The following is a 12,500-nucleotide window of genomic DNA, read 5'->3' as shown; positions in this document are numbered from 1 at the left end:
GCTTACACACACACACACACGCTCACACACTTACATGCTCACACACACTCCCTCACACACACTTACACACACACTCACACACACACACACTCTAACACACTCACATGCTAACACACACACACATGTTTTGTGTAACAGGTGTGATGTCAGCGGGAGATCTGTGTCGTGCCACAGGTCACCATGGTTACAGGTTGGTGCCAGGTGGTCACAGATCTGCTCCTCTCCTCTCATCGGGTGCATCGTTTGGAACAGTTTGTTGTTGTCATGGCAACAGTGAAGCACAAATTGTATTAATTGGTCTCTTTCTGTGTTATCATCACTACAACAAACTGTCCCCTCCAAACGTCACCATGGCAACCGTACCGCATCACCATCACTCGGAAGAGACGAGCGAGATCTAGTTATATCCACCAGCTCGTCTTATCAACTCTTCAACCCGTTTCATTGTTCTCCTGCATATGGGTTAATCTCACTGTCAGACATCTCTATGGAGCAGTGCTTCTCAAACGGTTTCGCTTTAGGATCCAGACTTTACATTAGACATCAAGCGGCGGCCCAATACAGTGCTAAAATGTCTCTGTTTTTCAGGCTGTGCTCGCTGTAAATCTGCAGTTAGATTTCGCCTTGCGTTTGTATGTTTGTGTTTGTTAATAACAAGCTGTTCTCTAATCAGTGTGTCAACATTCTCTCTCTAATTCACTCCCTCTTAGTCTCTGGCACACACACACACACACACACACACACTATACAGTCTCTTTGGTTAACTCTCTGTGGTTTGTTCTCAGGGTTTGCGTATGCCCTGGAGCCATCACCTCCGGACTTTTTTTCTGGTAAAAATAAAATTTAAGGTTAAGTTTAAACCAATAAACACATTAATTATGTTATGTATACTAAACGACAACTATTAATACTCTAGACAATTAAATGACTTCACTAGTTGTCTTTTCTTTGAGTGTGTGTGTGTGTGTGTGTGTGTGTGTGTGTGTGTGTGAGTACTTAACATTGTAACCTCACCATTGACTCTTTTCACACTCTGGGTGATGAACATAACGAACTAAAAGTGGTGATGCTACTAACTTAACTGTGTTTTTAGTACTGTGACGGTTGCGCAGCTGTTTTTAACACCGTGTAGCTTTTTCATTAACAATCAATTTTTTCCAACATCCTTTGAAAGCTACACTGCTGTTTTCATTTTAGCAAACCAGTTCATCCTACAGTGTATTTAATATATTGGAATAGCCTGACAGTAGTTTAATTCCTCTAAATTATGGGTAGTTTAAAGGTACAGTACGTAAGATTAAGAAAACCTTGTTATTAGTGACACCTGTGGCCATTAAGTGAACCGCAGCAGCTACCTGGTGCTCGCGCTCGTGCACATAGGGACGCGTGCGAGCATCGGCCAAAACAATGACCTCATTCACCAGCATCATGCTGACAGATGAGGTAGCATAATTAAAATTACACAGTTATGATTGTTTGCTACAAACTTTGAGAGTAAGGGGCCAATAACACGACAGCTTTTTATGCATTCTGGCTGTTCGTTTACACGACAACGAAGTTTTGGGGCCTGAAAATGCAAACTTTTGAAAACAGGTTTCCAAGTGCAAGTTTTTGAGAACGATGCCATTATCGTCTTCGTTTAAACTTACAAAAATGCAAATTTGTGAAAACGATGATGTCATGCGCATGCGTAGTACATTCAAAACTACAATGGCGGACGACAGGACTGTGTTTGTCCGTGTGAATGGGGATCGTTTTGACAACATCTGTGCGCGAAACTATTTAAAAACGCAATGGAAAAACGTTTCTGTTTTTAGTACATCGTTGTCGTGGAAACGTACCATAAACTAAAACTACTTATCAGCTAACATGGCATACTGATTAGGGATGCACCGAAATGAAAATTCTGGGCCGAAACCGAAACCGAAAATCCAGGATGCACTTGGCCGAAAACCGAAACCAAAATTTTTACCTATTTAAAAAAAACAAAAAATGTTGTGTATAATTGTATTAATTTGATACTTTTTCATTAATTTCATGAATTTAATTAATCTGAATTGAAAAACTACAAACCAATAAAATAAATCACACTTTTATTGAAAGTAGCACAACAAAATTGGACAAAAAATATATTAAAACTATATTAAATATTATTCTTCTTTCAGTTCTGTAAAAATCTAATTTTACAGATTTTATTAACAATTATCCAAATAATGTAAAGTTTTAGAAAACTATTATATGCACAACAAGAGTCAAGAAATGAACTTAGCTAGCATCTTTCAAAAAGTTTAAATATGCAACAGTAATTTTAATTAAAACAAAAGGCAGAACACAGAATGGCAGAGGGCCTCTATTCCACTGATCTATATAAAACTATAATATATAATTATATATATATAGATCAGTGCTCTATTCTGTTTATGTAAACGTATGTACACTTTAAGTGAAAATGATTGTGCAAAACAACAGTGCAAAACAGCAGTAATTGAACTAAATCCAACCTCAACTGTAAACGACAGATGTATCCTCAAGTGAAGAACAAGTGTAATGTAATTGCTATACACATCATATTGGACCGCTTTCTATTTAACTACAAGTGACCGGTTTCTCTTCAAGAACAAAAGTTGCTAAACGTTCTGACAGTCTCTCCTGTCAGAAGCTCATCAAGAACATGAGATGCTGCACTGAACAGGCTCTCACTCTCTGTGCTGGTGCTTGGGCAGATAAATACCTGTGCGCAATCCGCGCAAGCAAAGGAAAGCCGTCTTTGTTTATGCGACCGTAGTCAAGGGGATTGTCGCTTCTGGAGTAGTTCAGATAAATACGTCTCAAGTTGTGTTGTAGCTGCGCTAGTGGTGACATTTTCCTGTAGAATCTCTTGCTGTACTCTGTATATATATATCTTGAAAGTTCTGCTGAATAAACACTGCAGATCGCAAATTTGATGTCCTTATCAGAAACTTTGAAGAATTTCCACACTGCTGACATGATCGGCCTTTGTTTGGTAGCGCCGTTGTGGAATTATCTAACAGCTGTGATAAGGGCTACATCGATCCAGATTGAAATCTGAGCACTGAGGGGCGGAGCGAGGAGGTATATATTTTCGGCTCATATTTTCGGCCTTTTTTCTCTTTTGGCCGAAAACCAAAAGTGCCGAAAGTGCCATTTTCGGCCGAAATTTCGGTGCATCCCTAATACTGATACACACATACTGCTACATACTAGCGAACTATATCAGACCGTTTATTGTTACATTTTATATGTAAGTTTACCTGCCCAATAAGAAGAACGCCAACTCCGGGTCGGTTTTGATTCCCAAAACCGAACGAAGGTCCCTCCAGGAATCAAATGCCCTGCCGATGTTCACTCTTGTTTTCGCCGACCACGATCAACTTCCCGCTTAGCCAGACGGGATTCAAGAGGCTCTCTGGAATGTGCATAAACGTCACATCCTTTGGATTCTCTCTGCAAAAGCAACCCACTCCCTTTGCATGAAAATCAGCCTTCCACACTTTTGCTTCATTATGATCAAGGACTGAATCCATCAGTAGATTAAAGTCTCAACCAATATTATATCATGAGGGGTGCCAGCGGCTTGCACCATCCCTTCAAGATCTATAAAACAAGCAGTGATCATCAGCATAAGGTGCATACATATTAGCCAAAATCAGCCTTTGCTTTCAGCAGACTCTTCCTAATTTATCTTGATTCTGTTTGAGACATTTAAATTGTAGATGTTTACTTATTAGTGTAATGACTCCCCTGCTCTTGAGCCAGCACTAAAGAATGTCCATATCTTCCCTCTAAACTCAATCAGTCCATGTATGCCTATGGGAGCCCTATGGTTTCACTATGGCTAGTCTAACTGTGGCCTGACTACTGTAACATGAGTAGTTTTACCTGCATTTAACTACTTTACATTATAAGAAACTTGTCTGTAGTTTAATGACTTGAAATGATGAGTATCTTGTAGCTTGACAAAGGGCTTCACCAACACTTATGCTAAAGTGAGGGATGTCATTAGTCCTCACTCACACATATTTGGCTCTGGTCTGCCCTGATTGAGGTGCTCCTAAATGATTTCAGGTCAGCTAACAAAGAGTACATTTAGTCCCATAATGAGAGAGTGAGAGGTTAAATGGTGAAGAGAGTGAGATGCAACATAACAACTTTGCTTAGATTGAGTGGCGTTATATAACCGAACACATCAGTGACACACATACACGCACATACATAAACCCTTCACCCTCATTACATCTGCATAAACAAGACATTTAGAAGTTCAGCTTGTCACTCAATGAGTGTGTGTGTGTGTACATCTCATTTGTTGCTGTCTGGATCGAGTTGGTGGTTTTATTTAAAAACGTATGAAAGTGACGGCTGTAAAAATTTGCTTAAAGGTGATTTTCAGAACATTGCGTGTGGTTTAACATGGTCCTCATGTCACGCCTACGCCACCTGTCTCGAAACATGTTCACATGCTGCTTGTTTCTCCATTTGGTGAGTCATCATTGGCTCTTAGCGAAGTTGCCGTGGATACTAACAGCAACTGCGTGTTTGTGTTATTGAGGTAGAGAGATGCTTTTCCAGACACGGTGTTTATGAGAAGAATGAAGAATGAATGATTTCAAAATGACCACAGAAATGATGTTCTTTCGTTTAAAGGACTGCCGCTTGCGCACTTTACACACTTTACACTCATGCAGACACACAACTGATAGCTGAAGTGTAAATCAGCAAATATGTGAGAATATCCAAACATGCAAAGATTGATTTGACTTACTGAGTGTTTACATGCACATCTTTCATTGATTATGCTGACAACATGTAAGGTCATGCAAATGTCTTAAATGTTGTTCTTTTATCGGGGAAAGGCTTTTAATGGCAAAACCGGAGAAAAACTTGATAATTTCCAAATTCCATGTAAATGTGGTTTTCCTGCATCGTCACAGTCTTGTATAAATTATCAGATATTTGATAGTAAATTAATTTAATTGTATTTCTTTCAAGTACACCTAAACATTATTAAACTGTACTTTACGGTACTTTTGTGCATTATTAAACAGTACTTTACGGTACTTTTGTGCATTATTAAACTGTACTTTACGGTACTTTTGTGCGTAATTCAATTGTACTTTACGGTACTTTTGTGCATTATTAAACAGTACTTTACGGTACTTTTGTGCGTAATTAAACTACTTTATGGTACTTTTGTGCATTATTAAATTGTACTTTACGGTACTTTTGTGCATTATTAAACTGTACTTTACGGTACTTTTGTGCGTAATTCAATTCTACTTTACGGTACTTTTGTGCGAAATTCAATTGTACTTTACGGTACTTTTGTGCGTAATTAAACAGTACAGTACTTTTGTGCATAATTAAACTGTACTTTACGGTACTTTTGTGCGTAATTCAATTGTACTTTACGGTACTTTTGTGCATTATTAAACTGTACTTTACGGTACTTTTGTGCGTAATTAAACTGTACTTTACGGTACTTTTGTGCATTATTAAACTGTACTTTATGGTACTTTTGTGCGTAATTCAATTGTACTTTACGGTACTTTTGTGCGAAATTCAATTGTACTTTACGGTACTTTTGTGCGTAATTAAACAGTACAGTACTTTTGTGCATAATTAAACTGTACTTTACGGTACTTTTGTGCATAATTCAATTGTACTTTACGGTACTTTTGTGCGTTATTAAACTGTGCTGATGCATTGTGTGTAATGTAGTGCATGTCTGTGGAGTCTGTGCAGTGCAATGCCAGCGGTTCCTCATGTCGCGGGTCGGCGAGGATTGGATCTTCCTCATCCTGCTGGGACTCGTCATGGCGCTGGTCAGCTTTGTCATGGACTTCTGCATCGCCCTCTTATTACAAGGTGTGTGTGTGTGAGTGAGTGAGTGAGTGAGAGAGTGTGTGTGTGTGTGTGTGTAAGTGTAAATTAAATTGATCAATTGTCACAAATTATACATACATTTCTGCATATACATGGTGAAATTATTTATTTTTCACATATCCCAGCTAAGCTAAGCTGGGGTCAGAGTGCAGGGTCAGCCATGATACGGCGCCCCTGGAGCAGATAGTTTCAAGGGTCTTGCTCAAGGGCCCAACAGTGGTGTCTTGGTGGTGTTGGGGCTTGAACCCCTGACCTTCTGGTCAGTAACCCAGAACCTTAACCGCTGAGCCACCACTGCCCTCACTGTCAGAGAGAGTGTGTGTGTGTGTGTGTGTGTGTGTGAGTGTGTGTGTGTGTGTCAATTGCAATTAAATGTGGAAATATTTTTTATTTGACAGAAAATATATTTTGGCTATAAACTTTGACATTTTAACAATAATAAATAGTACATATGAATAAATTTTAAGTATGATTTCTCTGTTCCTTTGCTCTGTTTAATGGCACTTAAACACACCTGTAAATGTTCTCCCTGTCATGTGTCTCTACAGCACAGAAGTGGATGTACGGCGGTTTGGACAGTAATGTGATTCTGCAGTATTTGGCGTGGGTCACTTATCCTGTGGTCCTCATCAGTTTCTCTTCTGGATTCACACACATAGTTGCTCCTCAGGCAGCTGGTGAGACACACACGCACACACACTCAAAGACGCGCACACACAAACGCACTCACAGACGCGCGCAAACTCAGACGCACACACACACTCACAGACGCACACTCACAGACGCACACACACACACACTCTCTCACACACTCTCACAGACAGAGACACACACTCACACACACACACACACACACACACACACACAGCTGATGAGAGATGTGTGTAGTAGATCATTCATCAGTGGTTTCCTGCATGTATTTTGCGTTCAGGTTCTGGTATTCCTGAGATGAAGACGATTCTGAGAGGTGTGGTGCTGAAGGAATATCTCACATTAAAAACATTTGTGGCCAAAGTGGTCGGTCTGACGTGTGCACTGGGCAGTGGATTACCTCTGGGCAAAGAGGTGATCACACACACTAGTTACACGACAGGTCAAAAGTCTGGACACACCTGCTCATATTATGACTGTTTGCACACTTTTGAATAACAGTAAAGTTATCAACTTTATTGTGTTGTTGTTTTGTTCTTAAAGTATCACTGCTGGGTCATACATTTATCACAAGCTGTGTGTGTGTGTGTGTGTGTGTGTGTGTCTGTGTGTGTGTCTGTGTGTGTGTGTGTGTGTCTGTGTGTGTGTCTGTGTGTGTGTGTGTGTGTGTGTCTGTTTGTGTGTGTGTGTGTGTGTGTGTGTGTGTGTGTGTGTCTCTGTGTCTGTCTGTGTGTCTGTGTGTGTGTGTGTCTGTCTGTGTGTGTGTGTGTGTGTGTGTGTGTGTGTGTGTCTGTCTGTGTGTGTGTGTGTGTGTGTGTGTCTCTGTGTCTGTCTGTGTGTCTGTGTGTGTGTGTGTCTGTCTGTGTGTGTGTGTGTGTGTGTGTGTGTGTGTGTCTGTCTGTGTGTGTGTGTGTGTGTGTGTGTGTGTGTGTCTGTCTGTGTGTGTGTGTGTGTGTGTGTCTGTCTGTGTGTTTGTGTGTGTGTGTGTCTGTGTCTGTTTGTATATGTGTGTGTGTCTGTCTGTCTATCTGTGTCTCTCTATGTGGGTCTGTGTGTCTCTGTGTGTGTCTGTGTCTGTCTGTATATGTGTGTGTGTCTGTCTGTCTATCTGTGTGTGTGTGTGTGTGTGTGTGTGTGTGTGTGTGTGTGTGTTCTCTCTTCTAGGGGCCGTTCGTGCACATTGCCAGTTTGTGTGCTGCTCTTCTTTGCAAGTTCATGTCTTTCTTCGGTGGGATTTATGAGGTATTTTAAAATACTTTATTCTCCATTAGCATATTAAGCTACACCAACAAAATGTTTTCACAACCTTTCAATTGAAGCAAACTCCTCTGTGTACAAAATACACAAAAGCAGACGTGTGTGTAAATCTCACGATTGCCATTAATCCAATCATATTGCATTTCGACATAATTTTCCATTTTTATACACTTTGGGTAACACTTTCTATGAAGCCCTTATAAAAGTAAGTCTCCTAATAAGATTCACAAACGAGTTTATTTAATGTATTCCAGTATAGACAGTTACTTAATGTCTCAACATTTACATTGTGTGTTCGTTCATGTTTTGTTCATTTGTATTTAACTTCTATTTTACAAGCTTGACTTGTAATGTCTTATAACTAATAAACAACCATGAGATAGTTTTAAGAAGTCATTGCTTTGGTCACTTTATTAAAACATACCAAATATATGTGTGTATATATAGAAGTTTACATGCACTTAGGTTGACGTGGATCTCGTTTTTTTAAATCTACTTTGTGCATGACACGAATAATGTTTTCAACAATTGTTTACAGACCGATAGTGACAATTTTAATGGACTATATCACAATTTCAGTGGGTCAGAAGTTTACATACAGTTACTGTGCCTTTAAGCAGCTTGGAATATTCCAGAAAATATTTTAAAGCCTTTAGGCAATTAGCCAATTAGCTTCTGATAGGAGGTGTACCTGTGGATGTATTTTAAGGACTACCTTCAAACTCGGTGCCTCTTTGCTTCACATCATGGTAAAATCAACAGAAATCAGACAAGACCTCAGAAATAGAAAGTGTGGACCTCCACAAATCTGGTTCGTCCTTGGCAGCAATTTACAAACGCCTGAAGGTGCCACGTTAATCTGTACAAACAATAATATGCAAGTATAAACACTATGGGACCACTCAGACATCATACCGCTCAGGAAGGAGACTCATTCTGTCTCTAAAGATGAACGCAGTTTGGTGCGAAAAGTGCAAATCAATCCCAGAACAACAGCAAAGGACCTTGTGAAGATGCTGGAGGAAACAGGTGGACGAGTATCTAGATCCACAGCAAAACAAGTCCTATATCGACATAACCTGAAAGGCTGCTCAGCAAGGAAGAAGCCACTGCTCCAAAACCACCATAAAAAAGCCAGACTACAGTTTGCAAGTGCACATGTGGACAAAGATCTTGGAGAAATGTCCTCTGGTCTGATGAAACAATAATTGAACCGTTTGTCCATAATGACCATCGTTATGTTTGGAGGATAAAGGGTGAGGCTTGCAAGCCGAAGAACACCATCCCAACCGTGAAGCATGGGGGTGGCAGCATCATGTTGTGGGGGTGTTTTGCTGGTACTGGTGCACTTCACTAAATAGATGACATCATGAGGAAGGAAAACGATGTGGATATATTGAAGCAACATCTCAAGACATCGGACAGGAAGTTAAAGCTCGGTCACAAATGGGTCTTCAATGACCCCCATGCATACCTCCAAAGTTGTGGCAAAATGGCTTAAGGACAACACAGTCATGGTATTGGAGTGACATCACAAAGTCCTGATCTCAATCTGATAGAACATTTGTGGGCAGAACTGAAGAAGCGTATGTGAGGAAGGAGGCCTACAAACCTGACTCAGTTACACCAGTTGTGTCTGGAGGAATGGGACAAAATTACAGCAACTCATTGTGAGAAGCTTGTGGAAGACCACCCAAAACATTTCACCCAAGATAAACAATTTATAGGCAATTATACCAAATACTAACAAAGTGTGTGTAAACTTCTGACTGTGTGTGTGTGTGTGTGTGTGTGTGTGTGTGTGTGTGTGTGTGTGTGTGTGTGTGTGTGTGTGTGTGTGTGTGTGTGTGTGTGTGTGTGTGTGTGTGTGTGTGTGTGTGTGTGTGTGTGTGTGTGTGTTATAGTACTCAATCTAAAATATATTTTTGCATTTCTCTTGATGAAGTTTTCCTTTTGTGAGGATAAATTATCAGCGATATTCATCTCACAGTAAATTTACCAAACAGGTGTGTGTCTATATATGTGTGTGTATCTGTTATGTGTAAACATTGTAGTTTGTGTAATTAGATTTCGTTGTTGTGTTTGTGTATCGAACAGGCTTGTATTGTGCTGGTGTGTAGTTCAGTTTTTTGCGTGTTTGTTGTGAAACAGGTCGAGGATTCTGCTGTTGTGTATTAATTTGTGTGTGTGTGTTGAACAGAACGAGTCCAGGAACATCGAGATGCTCGCTGCTGCCTGTGCTGTCGGTGTTGGATGCTGCTTTGCTGCTCCCATTGGAGGTGAAACAGTGTGTGTGTGAGTGTGTGTGTGTGTGTGTGTGTGTGTGTGCGTGCGCGTGCAGGTGTGTGTGTGCATGTGTGTGTGTGTGTGCGTGCGCGCGCGCGTGTGTGCGCGTGCAGGTGTGTGTGTGCATGTGTGCGTGTGTGTGTGTGTGTGTGTGTGTGTGTGCGCGCGCACGTGTGTGTGTGTGTGTGTGTGTATGTATGTGTGTATATATATGTGTGTGTGTGTGTGTGTGTGTGTGTGTGTGTGTGTATATATGTGTGTGTATATATATATATGTGTGTGTATATATATGTGTGTGTGTGTGTGTGTGTGTGTGTATATATGTGTGTGTATATATATGTGTGTGTGTGTATGTGTGTGTGTGTGTGTAAATATGTGTGAAGAATGAATAAGAATGTGAAAGTGAAAGTGTAGATTTACAGTAAAAAAATGACTTGAATATAGATCTGTTTCTCAACCACACCTATCAAATAACTTGACTGAAGACATGGATTAAACCACTGGAGTCTTATGGATGACTTTTATGATGCCTTTATGTGCTTTTTGGAGCTTCAAAGTCCTGCTCTCCATTCACTTGCATTGTATGAATCTGAGAGTGAGTAAATGATGACAGAATTTTCAGTCTTGGCTGAACTGTCACTTTAATATATAATAGCTTACCCAAAAATTCATTTCTCACCCTCGTGTTGTTCCAAACCAGCTTGACTCTTGTTCATCCATGTAACTCAAGATGACGGATGAGAGCGTCGCGATTGTTACTATTGTAGTCAAAAAGTAAATCAGACTTAAAGTCGTTCATATCACTCGTGCACTATATTTCAAGACTATACAATAGCATTGTGTGAGGAACAAACTAAAATGGATCTCCCTTGTGTTGATGTGCTGTATGTAAATGTGTGTGTGTGTGTGTGTGTGTGTGTGTGTTTCAGGTGTGTTGTTTAGCATTGAGGTCACCTCCACATTTTTCGCCGTACGAAACTACTGGCGAGGATTCTTTGCTGCTACATTCAGTGCCTTCATCTTCCGAGTGCTGGCGGTGTGGAACCAAGATGAAGGTGTGTGTGTGTGTGTGTGTGTGTGTGTGTGTGTGTGTGTGTGTGTGTGTGTTCATATGTTTTAGAGCACACTTGATGTACTTGTATGTGTTGTACATGTTGAATGTTGATGGAGTTTCCTCTGTCCCCCTCAGAGACGATCACAGCTCTCTTTAAAACACGCTTCAGGCTGGACTTCCCCTTTGACCTCCAGGAGCTTCCAGCCTTTGCTGTGATCGGGTCAGTTCTGCCTCGCTTACCTTTTCTCCTTTAATCCAGAGTGTACGTGGCATGACGTACCCCCCTCCCTCATCCCCCTTTCCCTGGGAGGGGCGTGGCTAACGCACCATCTGCCGGCAGGTCGTTCCCATCTACCTGGTTTTGGCACCTGAGGAAAAAAACACTTATTCAGGACAAAATTGAAGCTATTGGGAATACCCACAATGCCTTGCGCTTGAGTTATTTACGTATGTTCCCTTGGTTTAAGAGAACATGTGGGTTTAAGCTCTTTCGAAGTATTATTTATGTTGTTTTTAATACTTACCAACGCAACAGTCGTCCATCGTCAATCCTTGCACGATTAGTGAATAATTACCTCATAACACTCAATTAAATAATGATTACTTCTGGCCACGCCCTCTTCTTAAATGCTTAATGAACTTCCTGATGCCCTGCTAATTGCTCATGTTCGTTGTCTCGTTAAGGAACCGTTTTAGACACGTTGTACCCAGCAGATGTTTGATGAGGACAAACACACACACACACACACAATCGTTAATTTTCTAACGAGCCTCCTGTGTTATGAATCTATTATTCATGAGCATTGTAGCCCATTCATGAATATGCATGAAGCTTCATTGTTGTGAAATCAGTCTCATTAAGAGTTTAAGGTTTTTCATCTATTTTATGGACTATAAATGAGCCATGAGCTGTTGTGAAATGGATTATGAATATTAACCGGTGTTGAAACATAAAGAGAATATGAGAATGTGTCATGTACTGGGGCAGATTTCTGTCATCTGGTGCTAAAAAAAGAACAAGACTTGGAAATCGTGCAATGACAATAATTACCAGTAGATGGCTGCAGAGAGCCACTAATGCATTCCTGGGTGTAACTAGATGAATGTGTTTGTGTTTGTGTTTGTTCTGCGTTGTGGCTGAACTATTGAATTTATTTGACAAATTCCCCCCAAAAATATAAATGTGTTAGTCTCGCCCATTCATTTCCTGTGGTCGGTCAAATTTGACCACAAATAACACAAGTGTTGCTTTTTTTTGTCACACAGCTTAAAGTCATCATATCTTTTAGATTTTGTGTGTGAGAGTGTGTGTGAGAGTGTGTGTGAGAGTTTGTATGGGTGAGAGTGT

The 12,500-nt window shown here is 40.4% G+C and overlaps 1 protein-coding gene across 1 annotated transcript in view; it reads left to right on the top strand.

Moving 5' to 3' along the window:
- LOC127632143 (chloride channel protein 2-like) overlaps positions 1-12,500 on the top strand; it is a 76,750-nt gene that overhangs the window by 41,035 nt on the left and 23,215 nt on the right. Inside the window, exons 3-9 of the mRNA XM_052110720.1 lie at positions 5,755-5,886; positions 6,453-6,581; positions 6,836-6,969; positions 7,720-7,797; positions 10,013-10,091; positions 11,028-11,153; positions 11,288-11,372. Of these exons, the coding sequence (XP_051966680.1) occupies positions 5,755-5,886; positions 6,453-6,581; positions 6,836-6,969; positions 7,720-7,797; positions 10,013-10,091; positions 11,028-11,153; positions 11,288-11,372 (763 nt within the window). The remainder of the gene's footprint in view (positions 1-5,754; positions 5,887-6,452; positions 6,582-6,835; positions 6,970-7,719; positions 7,798-10,012; positions 10,092-11,027; positions 11,154-11,287; positions 11,373-12,500) is intronic.

The sequence above is a fragment of the Xyrauchen texanus genome, chromosome 38 (assembly GCF_025860055.1).
Source record: "Xyrauchen texanus isolate HMW12.3.18 chromosome 38, RBS_HiC_50CHRs, whole genome shotgun sequence".
NCBI classification, from domain to species: domain Eukaryota; kingdom Metazoa; phylum Chordata; class Actinopteri; order Cypriniformes; family Catostomidae; genus Xyrauchen; species Xyrauchen texanus.
The sequence above is the reverse complement of the archived record's forward strand: the minus strand, read 5'-3'. Positions and strand labels throughout refer to the sequence as shown.